The sequence below is a fragment of the Netta rufina genome (assembly GCF_964035555.1).
Source record: "Netta rufina genome assembly, chromosome: 2".
NCBI lineage: Eukaryota > Metazoa > Chordata > Aves > Anseriformes > Anatidae > Netta > Netta rufina.
The window spans coordinates 72,474,515-72,495,714 of NC_140124.1; the positions used below are offsets into that span (position 1 = coordinate 72,474,515).

Consider the following 21,200-nt stretch of genomic DNA (forward strand, 5'->3'; position numbering starts at 1 on the left):
TATGACATTATCCACACAAATACTGCCCTTCTGTCCTTTCATAGATTTCTCTTGGAAATGGTATTTGCAATACTACATTCAGATTGTTAAAATAGGAAATTCTACATTAAAAACATATCCTGCAATGTGCACCAGCATCACTGTGTAGCTACAAATGGAGACCTACATGTTTATTGCTCTGGGAAGCAAAAGATGAGATCAAGGAAGTCAGAATTAGAGAGGAAGCTATGGTTTCGGAGCACACTGACCAAGTAGCTGACACAAGTAATTTAAGAGAATGAAAACATATTTAGTCAATAACCTGAAAATATTTATTAGCTAGATACTGACCAAAGAAGATTGTTAACAAATATCATTCTTCTGATAAAGACTTGGAAGAGATTAGTAAACACATTAATGAGGGAGGAGGGGGAAATAACAATTACAAGCAAAGACAAGGTGGCAATTCCCAGTTTGGAGCAGACAGAAAAAGGTAACTTCTATAAATTTAATGAACAAATAAAATGTATTAGCTACTCTTGACTTTGAGGATAACATTGATTTTCTTTCCACTTTCTTTCCTCCTATTCAGGAAATAAAAGTCTTCCACAAACAGTGAAGGAAATAATTAATTAAAATGGTCTTCTTTAAAGACTAAGGAAACTTAAGAAAGGGGAAAACAGAACGAAACAGACTGCTGAAAGAAGAAAATTCATAAAAGGGAAGTTGAAAGCTACTATGGGAACTATGGGAGCTACTATGAAAGAAGAAAAGGGAAGGAAATAAAAGGAGATCAAATAAAGCTGTTTCTCCTTTCATGAATTCTTCTTGGAAGAGGGACTGTAGGAAGAAAAAGCTTAGAATTATTCCTGGCTGGAAAGGGACATCTGAAACAGCGCACACTGTGGGAGAACTCAGGAAGAGAGGAGACGACTGGACAGGGAGAAAGGTGCTACAAGTAACTATGAAGAATGAAGTATTAGACTAAGAAAATTATGATGCAGAGAGATTTTTTGGAACATCATATATAGAGGGCATTTTATGAAGAAAATCAAAGAATTGCTCCCACATTTCAGGGAAGTGGCAGTGACAGAAAGAATAAAGAAGCAGTAATAAAATCAGGAAGAAAGAGAAGGGAAATTTTTAACATACTTTTAGTACATGATATTTAGTGAACTTGAGTCCATTCAATACACACTGATTTTACACATTATATAGAAAAGAATATTTTCTCTAATTTATTTTATCTCTGTCCAAAATTTAATGCCACTTAGGTCAACAAAGAATCCACTAATATAAAACCCAGTCTATTTCCAAACTGTCACAACTCTGAACTCCATGGTTTAGGAATAAAATGTAATATCTTTTGGTCTTTCCAGGACTGGAATGTTTATTACACATTTGCAAATATTTCATATGCCAAAGTTCACTTGTATATGCAAGAAAAGAACTGTAGATGAGGAATTTACTAGTTTTACTATGCATACGTGTAACGTATGTTGTGATTTTGACCTGTTTAGTTTCTCCACACTAATTAGCTCTTTGCATACTGTGAAACTGGGCTGCTTTCATACACAGATTAAAATCCCCTCATTACATAGCCACATATGTCTGAGCTCAGCATAAGTATGTCAGGTGGTACCAGAGAAGATCAATCAAATGCAAATTCCCAATTTAAATTAATTTCACTTATACGCACTTGGAAAGTTACACAAGGTACTCTCTCAACCAAAACAAAATTAACAAAATATTGCATATGAATCTCAAGTCTGGAACAAAACACTTCTCTTATATTCAGATCTACTCATATGAGCCATCATTGCCATTCAGAGATCAAATGATTGCGAAACATTAAGATTCAGTTGACAATAGTCATTCATTTTCAAATATATGACCAATATTGTTATAAGAGTTGAGTAACTACATGTATTTTGATCTTTTTCTCTTTTGACTTTATAATTTTACTCTGCAGAAGTTTATAGCCTCTTACATGCTTATTCAACAAACAGCAAGGAAAGAAGAGCAAATCATATGTTATATATATACATGTATATTCAGTTGCGACATTTAGACACATTTTGGACTTAGAGCTAGTTTCTTATAAGGAAAATGTAGACACTGGGTGGGGGGGGATGTTCATGAGGTAACTATCTGTACTGTCCATTCATTAATAAATGCAGTATACTGTCTTTTTTCAGTAGACTGCATTTATTTTTTTCACAAAGCCCAGGCATAACATTTAAGCTTTCTTTAGAAGTATCTAGAACAAAAGCCATGTTTGCACCTGTCTATCCTGAATTAGTTATATATGTTTGTAGTGGGTTTACGTGGCAAGGTTTTGGTAGCAGGGAGCCATAGGGGTGGTTTCTGTGAGAAAGATCTAGAAGCTGCCCTATGTTTGGGAAGGGCCCCATTGTTTTCCAGATCTGAGCCAATAAGCGATGTTGTTTGCGCCTCTGTGAGAGCATATTTAAGACAGGGGAAAAAAACGCTGTGCCAGACAGCAGCCAGGAGAGTCAAGGGAGTGAGAAAACAGCCTTGCAGGTGCCAAGGTCAGTGTAGAGGGAGGGGGAGAGGTGCTCCAGGCGCCGGAGCAGAGGTCCCCTGTGGCCTGTGGTGAGGACCATGGTGAAGCAGGATGTCCCCCTGCAGCCCATGGAGTACCACGGTGGAGCAGGGTTCCATGCTGCAGCCCGTGGAGGAGACCACGGTGGAGCAGGTGGCCCTGCACCGACAGAGGCTGCCGCCTGTGGAAGACCCCTGCCGGAGCAGATTCCGGGCCGGACCTGTAGCCCGTGGAGAGGAGCCCACGCAGGAGCAGGTGACCCGGCAGGAGCTGCTGCCCGTAGGGAAGCCAGGTTGGAGCAGTTTTCTCCTGAGGGATGGACCCCGTGGTACGGACCCATATCTGGAGCAGTTCTGAAAGAGCTGCTGCCTGTGGGAAGCCCACGCCGGATCAGTTCATCAAGGACTGCATCCCGTGGGTGGGACCCCACAGCACAGGGGACGAGAGTGACCGAGAAGGAGCGGCAGAGAAGAAGTGCTGTAGACTGACCATAACCCCCATTCCCCCGTTCCCCTGCGCCGCTCGGGGGGAGGAGGTGGAAGAGGGTGGATGGGAGGAAGGTGCTTTTGTTTTTTTTTTTTTTTTTTCCTTTGTTTTCTCACTTCTCTCGCTTGTTAGTAATAGGCAATAAATCTTACTATCTCCTTATGCTGAGTCTGTTTTGCCCGTTACAATAATTATTGCGTGATTTTCTCGTCTTTATCTCAATCCTTGAGCCCTTTTCACATATTTTCTCCCCATTCCTCTTTGAGGAGGGGGAGTGAGAGAGCGGCTGTGGTGGAGCTCGGCTGCCCACTCGAGCGGAACCACGACAGTCTTTTTTTGGCACCCAACGTGGGGCTGGAGGAATTTGAGATAAGGATGATAGTTGGTAGAAGTAACGGGTAAAAATACGTGCAGGATGATTGTTAGGAATGTACAAGTTGTGAAGAATTTAAGAAAGCAGTAACTGTGATATGTTAGTGTGGTGAAGGGACGAGGGGTGGTGTGTGTGTAAAATGTCCACCTTGTCGGTGCTGTGATGATGTTATGTTTATTTTGGTGTGGTGAATTCTTTTTCTTTTTGATTTAAGTGAAGTTATGTTTGATATTGATAGCAAAGTTATAAACTAATTTCAACAGCAGAGAAGCAAGAAATAAAGAAAACTGGTGGTATAATACAGCTCCTCAAAGAATATCTGAACTACACTTCTAACTGGGAAAAAACAAAGATCAGTACTTATTTTGCATTTCTGTTCACTTTGTAGCATCTTAACAGATGTAAAGAAACATGAGATCATTATCTAGAATAATGTAGAAAGCTACTGTTCCTTTGTATTTGGTTAATTTTGTAGACATAAGAGTGTAGTTGAATGAGGATATATATCTTGATTCTAGAATGAAAATTACAGGTTGTCTAGGAGTTCTGTGGAACATCTCTTAAACCACATGAGAATAAGAGTGACTCTCCTCTACAGTAAACACGTATGTGTGTACTGTTTTCTTCATATGAAAGTTCCCTAGTAACACACAAGGTTGCATTTCATGTCTTCTTATCATCTGTTCTTAAATGTAATATTCTTTTACATACAGTCAATAATACAACAAAGTGGTATAGCTTTGTGAAACATCATGTGGCATTTTCTCTTGTTAAAATATTGCTGAATAGAACAATTTTCCTTACCCATTTCAGACATCTCTGGCACAGTAACAATGTATGGTCCATCTGTAAATTTTGGTGCATTGTCGTTGATATCCTGTACTTTGATAATAAATTCAGATTCAGGCTCGAGTGGCTTGTTTGTCCGTCTATCAATAGCTTGGGCATGAAGCACATAGTGTGTCTTCTGCTCTCGATCTAGGCTTTTGGTTGAATGAATATCTCCTGTCGTGTCATCAATAATAAATATAGTTCCCGCTCCTTCTCCAGTAAGAATGTATTTGACTGATCCATCACCTTTGTCGGAATTGGAGTGCAGCTGTAGAATATATACACATAAAATCATATAAAATGACTTATCACGTTACATAGAAGGTTATTGCACAAAAAATACAAAAATTATAATATTACTGTTAACATTAATCTGCCTAGTTTGTAACCTTCTCAACTCTTGCTGTAATTTCTCATGCACTATTAATGTCAAGACAATCATTTTGGGTCACGTCTGCCCCAGCATAACTCATTTTTTATTTCAAATTCCTATATCCATTCTATAAAACTTCCCTGAATCAAACATATTTTGGCAAATTGAATGTTTTTTGGTTTTGTTTTTTTTTTTGGTTTGGTTTTAGTTCTTCAAGTTGATATCTTACAGCACTCATTGCTAGATACTTGGCCTTGAGCACTAAGCCTAAAGCAGTCACTCTGAGGATTAAGTTTGCTCCAATGATTGTAACTCAGTCCAGTCACCTATGTTATCTTCTATGGCCCCAAGGACAGCATCACTTACTACAAACAGAAACTGTCTAATGGGGCACAGACTGTCTGTACAGGATTTCTTCACCTCTCTACAAAACGCAGCCATTTCTTCTCTACCCTCTCTCTCTCTCTCTCTCTCTCTCTTTTTTTTTTCCTCTTTCTTTTTTTTTTTTTTAATTACAAAGTCTCCTAATTTCCTTACAATTTAAATTATTTATAATGAAATAATGAACTTTGATTAATATTTCTGCCATTTTCATTGTTCCTAATATATACTTTGTGCTACAAAATATATGTAACATTTGAGTAGAAATGTTGTGAATAGAACAAAGCTTAAAATTTCTTGGGAAAAAAAAAAAAAAAAGAAAAAAAAAAAAAAGGAAAAGTCCTTAAGTACCCTAGTGTATTAACAGACTATACAAAATAGCCATCCATCTCAGTGCTCTAACTTGACTCTAATAAACTACCCACTTAGATTTAAAATGAATACATGTTCTCTGAGAGGGAAGGATGATTTTTTTTTTTTGCTAGAATGTGAAGCTTTGTGCTTGTATTTAAAACTGCTTTGAGAACTGCACTTATTGAGGTACACAATAAGAACAAAGTGATAGTGTGCAGCTAGTTATACAGTGATGGAAGTAAGAAGGGAAACTTTTTAATTCAATCTTATTCTTATCCGCTTGTCCTGACTATCTCCAAATACCTGCAATTATTGGCATTACTAAGTTTCTGTACTGAATTGGACTAAAGCCCAGATTGTCAATTATTATTTTTAAGCAATGGAACACAAGGTGTCAGCTTTCAGATTCCTTTCCGTTTAGTGTTGGGTAGAGAAAAAATAAGACTTCTGGAGGTTTAAACTGTCTCTTTTCTTTCCCTTTCCTTTCCCTTTCCCTTTCCCTTTTCCTTTTCCTTTTCCTTTTCCTTTTCCTTTTCCTTTTCCTTTTCCTTTTCCTTTTCCTTTTCCTTTTCCTTTTCCTTTTCCTTTTCCTTTTCCTTTCCGACTTAAACCATAAAATACAGAGGTGCTGCTATTTTCCCATTCTTTCCTTGCATCTTTCTTATCAGGTCTTTGTCTTGAATTTAAAATGAACTTCTTTTTTTTTTTTTTAAAGGGAATAAGCATACACGACTTTGATGACATTTTTCATCCTGTCTGTATTAAATCTATGGAAATATGGTGACACAGTTTATATCTTGTCCTATAGGGGGTTCAGCAGGGTGGGTCTGAGGGGTAAGTGTAATAAAATTAAGATAATCAGTTGATATAAACCTCAGCCTAACTTGCTGATGCACATTATATTGAGCTGAGCTACAAGAAGATCTGACTGAATAACCAACATAAAACACCACTGTTGACTTATCTTTCATTTCTTAAAAAAAAAATAATAATAATAATAAAAAAAATAATAAAAAAAAAAAAAACAAGAAAGAAGCACAGGAAGGGTCTGTTTCTTTGGCTTTGTCTTTAGAAGACAGCAGTAACCTTACACGTTTCCTTCTGAGTAGTGATGGGCAAAATTCTGGTTACATCTCTTATTAACTTCAGAGTACTACTGTATTCTGTTGACAAAGAAATAATGTATGGTAAAATGCCAGGGATTCAAAATTCCTAGAAAACCAAAATGTTCTCTGAAGAGATTTATTCCTAAAAACAGGAATAGTAGATATCCTGGCATTTAAATCCAAATCCGTTGTTATTCTATTTTTTCAGGTAATCAGAATGTTTTATGAATCAATTAAGAAAATGGTTACATAAATAACTAAGAAATTGATGGGCTAAGGAGCTGTTGCAGAATTTAATCAAGCTTTCTTCAAAAATCTGGAGTATTTTTATATCCAAAGAAGATGTACCATTCAGCAGAATACCATGCAGCAGAAACACATATTCACTGTGGTAGCATGAAATGCATGGAAGATTTGAAAAATTAACAATATCAGGTGTTTCTTGTTGTGCAAAAACAAGTATTTCACTTGTAATCTGTGAAGAAAATGCAGCTAAATTTTGAGTCCAAGGACTTTTATGTCTAACAAAGGTAAGAAACACAAAAGATGTTCAGCTGATTGTGTGGCCAAATTATATACTATTCCTGCTAAATATCATGTTACCCAACAAATGTCATTTGAAAAATGAAGGCAGGAATGTAATTAGAAGAAAATTATATGGATATTAATAAAAGCTTGCAATGAGGTCTTTCACATTGCAGTTGTAAGGCAACAACTGAAAACAAGAGAGACTTAAAAGAATTGTCTCCTCCCCTATTTCCTGGTTATTTTGTATATTATTTGAAATACAACACTTTGATTTATGCCTTTTAATTTCTAATGCTAAATTTAAAATTCACATAGGAGGACTCTACACAGTATTTCTACTGCATAACAAAAGGGCCTTTCATTTGTCAGTTGCTTTATATTTCAGTTTTTTTTTTCTGTAAAGACTATATAACTGTCTTCTTTAATACTTCTGTCTCAGTACAAATTGGCCCAGGTAGAAAAATATCAAGGCTTCTCTCAAACACTTATTTGCAACATGCGTTGTGCTGAAGAAAGCCTCTGGGAGTCCCTGGTTAAAACAATGCCTACCAGATTAATGAGAGATTCATTTCCTGTACCTGGAGCACTTCTTTCTTTTCCCTCTGTACCTGAAATCATCTCCACAAAAGGTGGTTTATTCCACAAAAGCATTTCTAGTTGCAGTAAATGTGATTCACTGACTAGGGTACAAATACATGGTTTGGGAGGCTGGACTTCTACAGCTACATGTATGTCTACGCTGTGTTATGAAAGACAGCAAGGGAGCAAACTCCTATGGACTCTTTTTATTCAGGACTTCATTAGACCCCCTTCAGACACATTTGACAGAGAGGGGGATGCCACTAAGCAATGCAGACTTGAGCCAACCTATCACCAGCCCTGTACCATGTTCATCAGCGAACTTGAGTGATCTTGGGGAAGTCATCTTAACACAGATTCCCTAGAAAGTATGTGGGCATTTAATTTCAGTGAGATGCCACCACCTCTGCCAATGACTACAGCAGGAGCACGTACACAGGATGAGACACTAATGTGCCATAGTAATGCAAATAAATAGCATAGCTAAACACAAAATCTGATGGTGGTTTTCCCCTGCTGTGACAGTCAGAGCCAGAAAGCTGCAACATCACAGGAGTCTCATAATTTAGAAAGAAATACAAACACATTTCAAACCGAAACATGATAACTCATAATGTTGAGAGGAATAATGAATATAATTGGAAAGAAATACAAGAAAAAGATGCCAAACAATTACAACACAGCTCTATGATGATTATATATTGACCTGTGATACTAAGATTATATATTGACCTGTGACTTAGTATCACAGGTCAATATATAATACTAAGATTCTGCTACTGAAAAAAAATGTATTTTTTTTTCCTTCTGAAGTTGTTTCAAGTTGCTTCCCAAAGCAATCTCACCTCACAACCCAAACCTTACTTTGAAAGGATCTTGCAGACCAGCAATTTGTCCAGTTAACCAGTACAGTCTAATACAGCTTGGACCCACTGCCAGCCCCTCCTGTCCCTGCCCAGGCCCAGGCTCCATGGTGATCCCAGGGCCACCAGCCCCTGCCCCACTGAGGCCGCAGTAGGGCCTGGCTCCAGCTCCCCACAGCCCTGCCTGGCCTGACCATGGCCCCTGCCCATGGATCAGCCCAACCTTGGCCCAGCCTAGCCCCATAGAGATGCCAAGTGCCCATGGTGCCCTGCTCCTGGTGGGGTGCTGGGACGGGCCCTGCCTGGCCCACTTGGGGACACCCCAAGCTCCTGGCCCTGGGAAGCTGCCCCTCTCTGCTGCTCTGAGAGCATCATCTCTAATCCCAAAACTTCCAGTCTGTGCTGGCTCCAGAAGTCCTTGTGGAAATATAATTTCTATCCTAAACAGAGTACTGGCTTCTGAAAACATTACTTATTACTGTTTATTATGTTAAACTCTTAATGACAACATCTACACTAAATACTCTGCCCACAACCAGAAGTAGTCAGAAAGTAATTAATTTTCATCCCCTGTTGGGGGTGCTTTATTCCTGTATTTATTTCTCTGAAATTTTACCTATTTAGGAAAAGAAGAAACTGAAAATACTAGCTGAAGAGCATAACTGGAATGTCACCTTTATCAACCCATTGAGCTTCACTTCTTGACATATTTAATAACAGGTTGTCTTCAGGATGATTTATGATGGTTCCTCAATCTTTAACTAGCCTATATCAGCAGTGTGTGACTGATTTAGTAGAAGAGCAAGCAAGGTGTCCTTGTTTTCCTAAGACTTAAATATTTTTCTTCCATCAGTCCAATTAAATTCTTAACTTTCTTTTACTATGCCTGCACAAACTGCAGAAAGGCTACATTTTTCAAAGACATCATTTGAAGAGGTATAACAAACTTTTCTGCTAAAATTGTTCTTTTTTTTTTTTTAATCAAATTAATTATATTAAATTAAAGTTTCAGATGTAGTCTTAAGTATTTGTCAGAAGTCAAATGAACACAAATAAAAACAAACTAGTGGACAATATAGAAGTATGGACCAATGGGAAAGAAACACAAAGATGAGTGCCATGAAAAATAACCCCAAACTAATTCAAAAACTGAGAAGCATGGGAGAAACTTTCCTTCTTCTCATGGGATGTGGTATGCTAACAACTCCCAGCCATCATCAAGCTGCCCTGCACTGAGGAAACAAGTGGCAACCAGAAACAAAGTATGACCAGAATGAGAATGAAACTTGGCTGGGAGGGGCAGTAAAGTAGAAGAGCCTATTTTTTAGTGATAAAACAGCTTCCTTCTTTTTGCTTTAATTGAACAATTAGAATTCTTGGTGTCTTCTGTGGGTGGCACTTTAAGTGGACTAATAATGAATTTTGCCAAATTTTACTGGACTACCAAAAAAATCTTGGATATGAACATAAAATTTGTGCTGTTCTGTTTAAAAAATAAAAAATAAAAATGAAGAGATTGCCAAACACATGCTAAATTTAAATCTGATTTGAAAAATCAAGAAGTGTTGTACTAATCTAATTAATTTAATGAGGGTAGAAATGGCTACGAATATATAGACAGATCATTTTGATGTAACTGCAAAGAATTTTACTTAAAACTTATTGCTGGCAAATAATAAACAACAAAAATAATATGCACATAATTCCAAACTCAAAACCGGAGTTCTGCTAATGCCACTGACTGATCATATGGTACCTTAACAAAAAGACTGAGTCGCTTTGCCAGAGATGCCTAGATGTTTGCAAACAGGAATGTAATGAGGAAACTTGGAAATGCTGAGTTTAATTTTATACTCCAGAGGAAAGCATGCTCCACCAGTTACAGGTTCCTGTGTCTCCTCTTCCCTGCTCAGTTTCCAACCACCACTCCTAAACCCAGACCCCTGCTATTTCCCAAATCAGCCAGTCTCACTATTCAGGTTGCATATAACCCAGCCTTTATCCCTCTACCATCCACACTTAAATTCTTCTTGTAATAGTCTATTTGCAAGCTTTCTAACTGAACAGTCCTGAGTTGTTGCATAACAATTTGCATTTTTTCTATGCTCTCATTTCTCTCTCTCTCTTTCATTTGTTTATTTATTTATTTATTGATTGATTCTTAGCCAATTTCTATCACTTCCTCTCCAATTCTTGGCTATCCGAAATAGTTTTCAAATTTGTGTTTCTTTGCTCAAATAGTCTGTAACCTTCCCACTCTGAGTTAACTTCAGGCACCTTAGGCCTTTTGCAAAGAGACTCTGAAAGGTTAGTACATACAACTTAAGAGTACAAAGCAATTATTCAGTGGCTAAAATCCAAAAGATATGTATGATTTAACAAACTACTAGACTTAGTGTTAGTACACTCCACCCCAACAAAACACACAAAGCAGCAGGCATCACTCAGAAGAAGGTTACATAGCTGGGACATATTACAGCTTGGCTGTGGATTACAAGTATCTGAACAGAGGACAGAGGGAGAAGATGATAAGTGCCATTCCTTCTCCTCAAGTTGCCAGTTCTCTCTTTTGCACCAGGATGCAAACACACTCTATGTCACTTGTCTGTGTTTCATGAGTATTGCTTTTGAATCAGGAAATTCATTTAATTAAATATCCTATGTTCGTTCTGTACTTCTCAAACTTACTGTAAAATTTTAATTGGAAGCAGGCAAAATAAACAATTGGCCTTCTCCCTAACATTCTCCTTTACACTAACTCAGCTTTATAAAAATATGGAAAAAATTATGTAGAATAATAAGAAAAGGAATGGCTACCCTGGCAGTTAATTTTGCTAATAACATCTTTTCTTTACAGGGCTCTTCTTTAGTAAGGGAGTGCAGTCCTTTCAAAGAGTCAGTATCTAGAGGGATGCAGATTTTTTTTTCCTTCCTCATTCCCTTGTGTTAAGAACTGTTATAGAATCCCCTACCATTCTGTCTAAGCATTTATGGCTTCATTTTACCAGGGAAGCAAAGACTTAAAAAGCTATGATGGACATCAAAGTACCTGCACAATTAGTGTGGATGCATTGGACTGAAAATAATTCAGCTGCCTGAAAACAGCTTAGAGACAGTCCCCATTTTGAATCAAAGAAAAAGGCAGGAGATGAATTTAGCTATTCTGTGACACTTTAGAATAATGGAAATACATTGGCTTTATTTCCATAGAAATAAATATCAAGATTTTGTATCATCAATAGGCATGTATCTTCTTAATTCCTGTTTGCCACCATCGAACAGATCTCTTGGCCAGAATCTGCTCATGTTTTGACGTTTCCTTACATACATTTAACTTTGATCAGAATCCTTTGCCTCTTATTTACTGCCAAACAAGAACTTTCCCCCCACTCCCTTCCTGTTTTTCTTTTTTCAAAGGACAAGTTGGCTTGGGGGATCAATCTCCCCCTGCCTTTGTTTTTGGATACAAAATGTGTCCCCTTTCCTTACAAATATACAGGATAGTTTATCATAACAGAACTTCAACTGAATAAACAAAGACCAATTTAGTCATCTGTTTAAATATATGCAGTTTTCACCATCATTAAAAATATATATTTGTGGATTGTTATATGCCTCAAATATACTTTATTCCACAAGCCAGGTATATATTCAATTTAGCAAAAAATAACATTTAAATATGATAACACTGTCCCTACTTTGAATAAATTAATAATTACATGAGAAAAAGAAAACATTTCAAAACACCAAGATTGATAGTATAATATTGAGGCTAATTTCTATTTTTTTAACATCCATTTGGAATAAAGTGGCAAGTAAAGTACAATGAGCAGCACTGCTGTTCAATTCCTAAGGGTTTAAATATTGATGTAAACAGGCTAATATTACTTAAGTCAAATTGGTTTTGCAACACTGAAATGCATCTGTAGTAATTAAGTTCTACATACTTGCATGTTTCTGTCTTTACTGAGCAGAAACAAATGCTGTGAAATACAAATCTGTAATGGAGACTAGGAAGTGTACTGGAACTAACATCAGATGACCAGAAATAAAACATCAAAATCAGAATATTGAAAAGCAGTTACAGCATTTGCAACAAAACAAGGACAGCACCACTAAAATACATTGTACTTCATAAATCAGTTAATTTAATCCATTAAATGTTTGATAGTTTTGTTTGTTTGTCTGGTTTTCCTGTTCAAACTATTATGGATTTTGAATGAATTACTGTTTTCTCTTTTGTGAACAGCATATTCTTTCAAGGAGAGCACCGGAACTTCATCTTCTCAAATCTGTTGTCATTGCCAATCAGTTTAAACAGATAACAAGAGGGTCCTGGCACAACACTACCAGAGGGAAGTCTGCCAATGCTTGCCCAATCCAGAGGAATGACAAAATTATTCATAAAAAACACAAGTTATGAGCTTTTAACAAAGGACAGGATAATACACTGAAAAAATGTATGCATGTTACTTTACTTCTGTTATGCAAAACTACTTAATGCTTCACTAAAAATATTAAAATGCAGAGGTGTATAAGGAATTGATGTTACAACACTAAAACACTGAATACTAAACACTTTAATCTTCTAATAAGAAGAGCAATCATGTTGACTTCCTTTGATGTTTATGTAGACACAACATGTAATTTAAAAGGAATGATACAATAACATAGCAGTAGTAAAATCTGCATATAAAATTATTCTGATTGGTGTATACTGCAAAACCAGAGTTTTGCTGATGCTACTAAAATTTTCATTGAGCCTCTGTGGTAAAAGCATCCTCAGATTTGCCACAGACTTGCTTCCTCTGGTCTGAGCTATAAAATATGTTTTAATGAAATATACTGCTCTGGGCAATGTCACACCTTTTGATGGAATTCTCAGAGGGAATCATTAGCCCAGGAGATAACTGTATTATCCATAGCAGTGTCCACGAATTGAGAAGAAGCTATTCCACACCCCTGTCAAACAGAGGAAGAAAATAGAGAATTGCAATTGCCCCCATCTGCTGAATGGGTTTTCTGAGATAGAAAAAAATAATTGGATTGCAATCATCCAGGAAAAATGCAACTGAAAGAGTATTAACTTCACAGTACAACACTACAGCATACAAACATCTGTTTTTGCAAGATGTGCTTATCTGAAGTCTGCTCCTTTGCTACTGCTTATTTTGGGGGGAGTGGGGAGGTAAGAGCTGAGTAATGGCAGAAGTATGCAGGTGCATAAGCACTCACATCTGAAATAACAGCGGGTGTACCGTAGCTGACACAAGTGGTCATTAGCTTCTATTTTCTCTCTGTGCCAAAGGAGAACTCAAGTGAATGACAAGAAAAATAGACAACACAATAAGCATTTATGTATAGAACTGTTGTTTTGTATATGATGTTCTGTATACACTGTATATCTTAGGAAAAATAGAATCTGAAATTGTACTTTCATGTACTGTGTGTCTAAATCAGTGTATATAAAAAATAATTCAATTATGCTGAAGTTTTCACCTGAACTCTCATCACAGCAGTAAGCTTTTATTTCAGATGTCTTTAACTTGGGTGAATGATATGATAGACATATAAATTATTTTTTTATTTTTCTACTTTCTTTTTTCAAGAAAGTAGACTTTACACAGCATATTTGTTTCATAGATTTTAAAGAGCTAGATGAGCATCCTGTTTGCAGAACATGCTAACCAAAGTCTTCTAAAAGAATGTTATAATTATGCAAATATACTTGCTTGCAGGTCCCAGGGCTAAATGACAACAGCTTATTGAACTACCACTCTAAATTATGTCTGAAATTGAGGTGGTCTTTTTGGGTCCTATCCAAAGAAAAATATTATTTCTAAACAGAAATCAAAACAAGACTCTTTATTCCCCAATACTGCTCTAAGGCCAGGAGAGTTTCTTCAAAGTGGAGATGTACTGCATTTATCTCATAGGACATGTGTTGGCAGCAGCACACAGGCACAATGGCCACTAGATACTAGTGTAATATAAGTGGTTGTCTCTGCCACAATATATTGCCTTTACTTCTGACTAGACAATAGCCCCTTAGCTGTAGGGCTTTTAATTTTTAGATCTTGAAGTCTTATTAAAAGGCAAGTATCATTATCTCTGCTTCAGAGATGAATAAGCTAAGGTTCTCACACTTGAACTACCAAATTCACCCAGAAATAATAAAAAGTAATAAACAAATAATTTGAGATGGGCGATGAGACACAGAATCACAGAACCATCACAGAATCATCTAGGTTGGAAGAGACCTCCAAGATCATCTAGTCTAACCTCTGACCTAACATTAACAAGTCTTCCACTAAATCATATCACTAAGCTCTACATCTAAACGTCTTTTAAAGACCTCCATGGTTGTTGACTCAAGAGCAGCCCCACAGAGAGGGATCTGGGGGTTGTGGTTGACAGCAAGTTGAATATGAGCCAGCGGTGTGCCCTGGCAGCCAGGAGGGCCAACTGTATCCTGGGGTACATTAAGCACGGCATTGCTAATCGGTCAAGGGAGGTGATTGTCCCACTCTACTCTGCGCTGGTGTGGCCTCACCTTGAGTACTGTGTGCAGTTCTGGGCACCACAGTACAAGAAGGATGTGAAGCTACTGGAGAATGTCAGAGATGGGCTACAAAGATGGTGAAGGGCCTGGAGGGGAAGACATATGAGGAGTGGCTGAGGTCACTTGGCCTGTTCAGCTTGGAAAAGAGGAGGCTGAGGGGAGACTTCATCATGACCTACAGCTTCCTCACGAAGGGGAGTGGAAGGGCAGGTGTTGATCTATTCTCTTTAGTGACCAGCAATAGGACCTGAGGGAAAGGTGTCAAGCTGCAACAGGGGAGGTTCAGCCTGGATATCAGGAAGAGGCTCTTCACTGAGAGGGTGGTTGTGCACTGGAGCAGGCTCCCCAGGGAAGTAGTCACTGCACCAAGCCTGTCAGAGTTTAAGAAGCGTTTGGACTGTGTTCTTAGTCATATGGTATGAATTTTTGGGTAGACCTGTGTGGAGACAGGAGTTGGGCTCATTGTTACTTGTGGGTCCCTTCCAACTCAGGATATTTTGTGGTTCTGTGAGATACAAAAAGTCCCAAACAAACTCCTGTTTATCCAGTAGTGATACCATTGGCAATTCTGAACTCTAATTCTCAGAGAAAGCAGGAGGGATGCATTCATAAAGCTATAAAAAATAGTCCTGGAGGACTACAGAATTTCAAGACATTTAGAAACTTTTCTTTTCCAAAAAAGCCCCATCAATACAAAAGAAATGTCAATTAAGCTATGAGAGATGAAAGTCAGACTTTAAATGAATCCTTTACTGTTGCATTCAACCAAGTAATTCTCAAGATCTAGGCCAGATTTCTGCTGGGTTTCTTTGTATAGTAGCTAAAAGTCACACTTCAGTGGGTATGAACAAGTAATTAATTCCTGGATCAATGCTATATTACTTCATAGCATTCTGTTCTGGCAATACAGAGACTCTGTTCCCTTGGATGTCATATGTCACAAAGCAGTGCAGAAAACAATTTAATGCACTCTAGACAAATTTATAAAATAACTTCACTTTTCAGTATCTCCTTGGTCCCTGTCATCAAGAACTCATTTCGCAATCAATAAATAATTGTGGTAATAACTTAGATTCCTAGATCCATGTAGAAGGCCATTTGACTAGATTTGAATGAATACAAAGGCCTTGATTCACTGTCACCAAAAGAAGTCCTGGTTATATTACATCACTATTGGGATAAGAATGTTTTGTTTCAGCTTGTTGTTCCAAGGAGGTATTATTACACAGTCAACAATTAATTAAACATGAACAGTGCAAAGCATAGTCTTAGAGCAGGTGCCAAAATCATAACTGGCATTATCTGGAGAATTAAGCCCGTTTTCATAGGCCAGAGTGTTTGCTTAGGACATTGAAAAGGTCAAGGTTAGAAAAAAAATTTAAATGCACATTTTCTTTGAAAACACCACAAGATGCTAGAGTTTAGGATTTAGAACTTCACTGAGGCAACGAAAATCTACTCTTTACTGAAAAATATTGCACATTTGAAACTATAACTTAAAAATGCAGTTTCTGTTTCCACACACTGTTTCTGCAGACTTTCTACAGATACTATTGACCTTCATTTCTGGTGCTTTCTTAGGCTTCTGTCATTGCAGTAGATTTTTTTTATTTTTATATGCAAATAGAGAGAAACAAACTGCTTTTTCTTTCCACCTGCAGTACAGAAGTAAAAAAGGAAACATATCTATTGTAAAAGGGTCTTCAAAAAAGAAAATAAATATATGCCCTTAGTGAACAGGAATGCCAACCTAAAAATTATTTCAGATTTTTTTTGAGATGAGAAAGAACTATTAATTATCACAAACACTGATTAATTAATTTCATATTACATGCCATCCTCCTCTATATAGCTCCTCCTGACATTAATGGGATAGATGGAAATAGCTTACTGCAGCAGGAAGCTCTGAGTGTTAAGCACACTAAAACTCTTATGGCAAGTATGATTGATTTGTTTGTTTGCTTCTTTATATGACAGTGGTACAGCAAACACCTCACTCTATGAATGATCTTAAGACAGCATATTCACTTTTGAACACAGGAAAAACAACTGCAGTGTCCCCATGTGATATTCTAAATTTCTTGTTAATCCCTTGCTGTTCCTAAATAATACTGTGAAGATAAAAATAAATGTGTGATTTTCTGATGTAATATTTGTGTGTTATGTGAACTTTAACTAGAGAAAAAATTGTGTCAGCAGCTCGATTATTTGCTCAATTACAGAGTTTGATTAGGTAAAGAATATTATGTGGAAAAGTTCAAGGAGAGATAATTAATTTACCAGCTTCCTTTTATCCCATCCTTCCAAATATCTTTCACACAATTTTGGTTTTGATGTCTTTGAAGCTAATTTGCTGAGACATTTGTAAGACTGCGGAAAGAAAATGGGTTAGCTACTGTCCAATGGCTTCTATTTCAGGTGAAAAAAAGCTGTTTCATTCTCAAAAAAAATGAAAGGACTACTACTTATTATCAAGAACTGCAGAAATCATTCTTTCAAAGGATTTCATCACCATATTTTTGTGAGCTTCTTATGAACTCATGTCAAAGCATTTTTCCAGGTAAAACAAAAGCATTCATTTACTACTGTTTTATTTTCTCATTTTATTTGCTAAGGGTTCTTCATTATATACTTTTTAAATTTTAAAATGTGGTATGACTATGCCATCAGAATATTGAATTATTGAAGTACTGATTCACTGCTTCTGCAGTATTTAATACTTAAAGATATATTTTGGTTCTGAATCTGAAATTCCATTTTCTCTCTTTTCGGTAAGCTTGTATTCTAATTTGATGAAATCCAGGTTTGTAAAAAAAGAAAATATTTTCTATAGCATATCCATCGCAAGTTTCACAAGTGATTGCTCCTTTACATTTCTCATAGAAAACAATACATTTTTTTCCTATCTCAGCATTTTTTTTTTTCCCATCACTTTTCTTCTTCCTATAATGCAATACTCTCGGTTTTTGCTGGAAGCCCTGTATCATAATGATAAGGAAATGTTACCACAAATTTCCTTAAAAGGTCACTAGTGACACAAAATCTGTTGATAATAGAGAATGCCAACTAAACTACTTTTGACATCTTTGTTGGATAACTCAGAGGAATATCAGTGTTGACTACAGAAGTTTAACACTAGCCCTTTCCATAGATGAAAGTCACGTAATGAATACAATGAAAGTGATGAAGCCATCACAACCGCTGCAGTGATGACTATGCTTTTACATGTACAAGCAGAAAACTGAGAACATACCAATCCCAGTGAACAGGAATATAAAAAACTGCCCTTACCCATGATTTCTATGAAGTGTGGCAAAAGCTTTCTAGATCTCAAACTGATGTAAATCGGGGGATTCCAAGAACATTTTCTGCGTATTTACATACTTCATACAAACATTACCAAGGGGAAGTAAAGTTTCTGAGTTCAAGGTTTTTTAATGAGGTCAGGTTTTTGTTTCCACAGGGTAATGTGTTACTGGTTCTGTGCTCTTCCTAGAGTCATCACGACCTCCTTCTTCCCATAAACATCTGTACTGCCACCACTGTAAGACGTTCATTGTAACACAGAATAAAAAACTCATTATTTAGACTTGGTCCAATACAACTTCTGGACAAGTAAAACACAAGTTCTGAAAATGTTTACAAGCCAACTTGATATCATAATTTATGACTTACTGGCATTATGGCCTAAGAGCATTTGCAGTTTGTAACCTGTAAACATTGGCTACTTTTTACACCTGACAATGTCATTACAAGCCCTGCATGCTCTTTTCAGTACAGCACAGAGCATTTTCTTCCTTTCACAGACAACAGCCATACTTCATTGTGACTGACAATGCAGATTCTAATAATGAGGAAAAGAAATGATGATAGACTTTTGCAATAACAACCAGAAAGAAAAAGCATTCCAAATTTCCAGAAACCCGTATCTAGATTCCAAATGTGCTTAATCATTCCTGTGTTGAATACATGATATGGCTGTTTCTAAAATCAGCTGTGGTCTTTTTGTGTATATAAGGACATGCAATAATAATCTACATACACAATTCAGATATCCATAGATGAAATTGTGATGTAAAATATGTATATCCAACATTTGAAGTTCTAATATTTCTTAGTAACTATCTTATATTAAAGCTCCCCCATGCATTCAAAAGGTGTGCTGAAGATTTTTTTATGTGAATATATGGGCCTTTAACAGTTAAATAAAAACCTCTCCTCAAAGTTCTACACTTCTTATTGCGAATATCTGTTCTTTGCTGTCCAATGTAAAGTCACGCATATTTGATATTTGAACTTTTTTTTTCTTTTTCTTTTTTTTTTGTCTGCAAGACAGATGTATCCTGATCACGGAAGTATCTTGACTTTAGCAGTAGAGACAGTGAGCTAAGAATTGCTTTCTTCCACAGTTACCCTTTGAGAGCAACTATTTCAAGAAATTGAGTCATAGCCTCAACATTTTACAAAAACAAATAATATATTCTGCATGTCAAACTTGACAGGAAATTTGTGTTTCTCATGATGCACTGTCCTATATCCATGATATCTAATTGCAGGAAGGAACACCAGAGTTCTTTTTGTACACGTAAAAGATCCCGTATGTGTAAGAGATCCAAGACGTGCTGTTCTGTTCACTGCTATCGCTTACTAATTGTCTGTTAAAATCTGACCTTTCTCCAGAACCAATATTCCAAGTACATGAAATGCCACAAACAGACTACTCAACCTTTGAGGCAATATCTTCCTCTCCTTGGTGTTTGTTATATCTATGCTGACATGTCTATACAGATGCCATTTATCATGAACACTTCAGTGATACTTCTTCTCAGAGACTCTCTGACACATTCTCCCTTCTCAAGAACTTCTCAGCCAGAATAGGATTACAATCTGTAGTGATACTGGCTGCCATGAAACTGGTAGACACAAATAATACTTCAAAACAATATGCGTAAAATGATAGGGGAATTAATATATATAAAAATAGTCCATTTCAGAAGATAATTAAAATGACCATTAATAATATCTATTTCTAGATATTATTGCTAGAAGTACAAGGAGGTGTCAAAACACAGTACCTTCAGTCTCTTTTTGACCTACAGCTACTTCATTAACACATTTTCTCTTTTCCATTATAGGAGCCCAGAAGTAAGTATCCATATGGCCTAGCAGAAAAATTGTGGATCTGATTCTGATCTTCCTCTGTCTTTTTTCTAACCTAGTTTAACTAATACTACAAAGATGTTTCTGGAAGTTTAAAAATATTAATTTCTTTTTGGAAAAAAAAAAAAAAGGTTGGTACTTCAAACACCTACCGAGTACAAGCTTTCACTTAGTCATCCTAACTTGAGTAAATGTTACTCGTATTACTAAAATCAGATTTATTCCCTATAAGGAGTAATCCATTAGGTTGTTACATTCACCAATACAGTAGAGGCCCAATACCAAGCTCATGACAATAAGCAGACTGCTGATTAGGAAGCAGGAATGCAAATTTGATTTTGCTAAGAGCTGAACAATTTTTTTTTCCTCTCAAGTGATAATTTTAAACTTTATTCAATCAACTGGAATTATCTTCCTTCCAACCTTAACTATTTTGTACCATTACAAATAGCAAAGGCTGAAACAAAGTATGGAAAAGTAAATTTCATTTTTTTAATAAGAGTGGTCAAAAAAAACTACTGGAAAATTGAAATGGCCCTCACCCTCCTTTCTGTTAATATATATACAATTTTTGTTCATGCAAAAATGTAGACTGTGTAGAATTTCCTTTGTGAGCATGAGAAGCAACTGACAAAATAAACATTCAGCATTACAGCGTATACTTGGAAAATGGAAGAAATTAAAAAGATCATCTCAAATGTTTCTCTGTAAATGTCAGTGAGATACATGACTTGTCATTGGAATGTTACATTTATGAGTTGGCCCAACTTCAGGGGAAAAAAAAACTACAACCTACAAAACAGGCACTGGTCCGTCAGATTCTGGTAACACTAGGAATGGAAGTTTTGTTTTATTTTAGACTGACATTTTATCTCACTCACTAATAATTAAAATTAAAACTATTGCAGATATTTCTTGTCACTTTTTCTACAAAATATGTTTCAGAACTAAATTTTCTAACTGATTTGATGCCTGATTTTCCTAAAGATGCATAAAGTTAGAAAAGGGAAATGAGTGTATTTTAGCTGTGTTTATTTTTATTTTATCATCAATTTCTAT

At 36.5% G+C, this 21,200-nt stretch overlaps 1 protein-coding gene across 2 annotated transcripts in view; it reads right to left on the reverse strand.

The window, feature by feature from the left end:
- Positions 1-21,200, reverse strand: part of CDH18 (cadherin 18) — a gene marked incomplete at both ends in the record, with an annotated part of 199,368 nt that overhangs the window by 154,983 nt on the left and 23,185 nt on the right. For both annotated transcript variants that reach the window (XM_084281808.1, XM_084281807.1), the window contains one exon: positions 4,209-4,503. In XM_084281808.1, the coding sequence (XP_084137934.1) occupies positions 4,209-4,503 (295 nt within the window). The remainder of the gene's footprint in view (positions 1-4,208; positions 4,504-21,200) is intronic.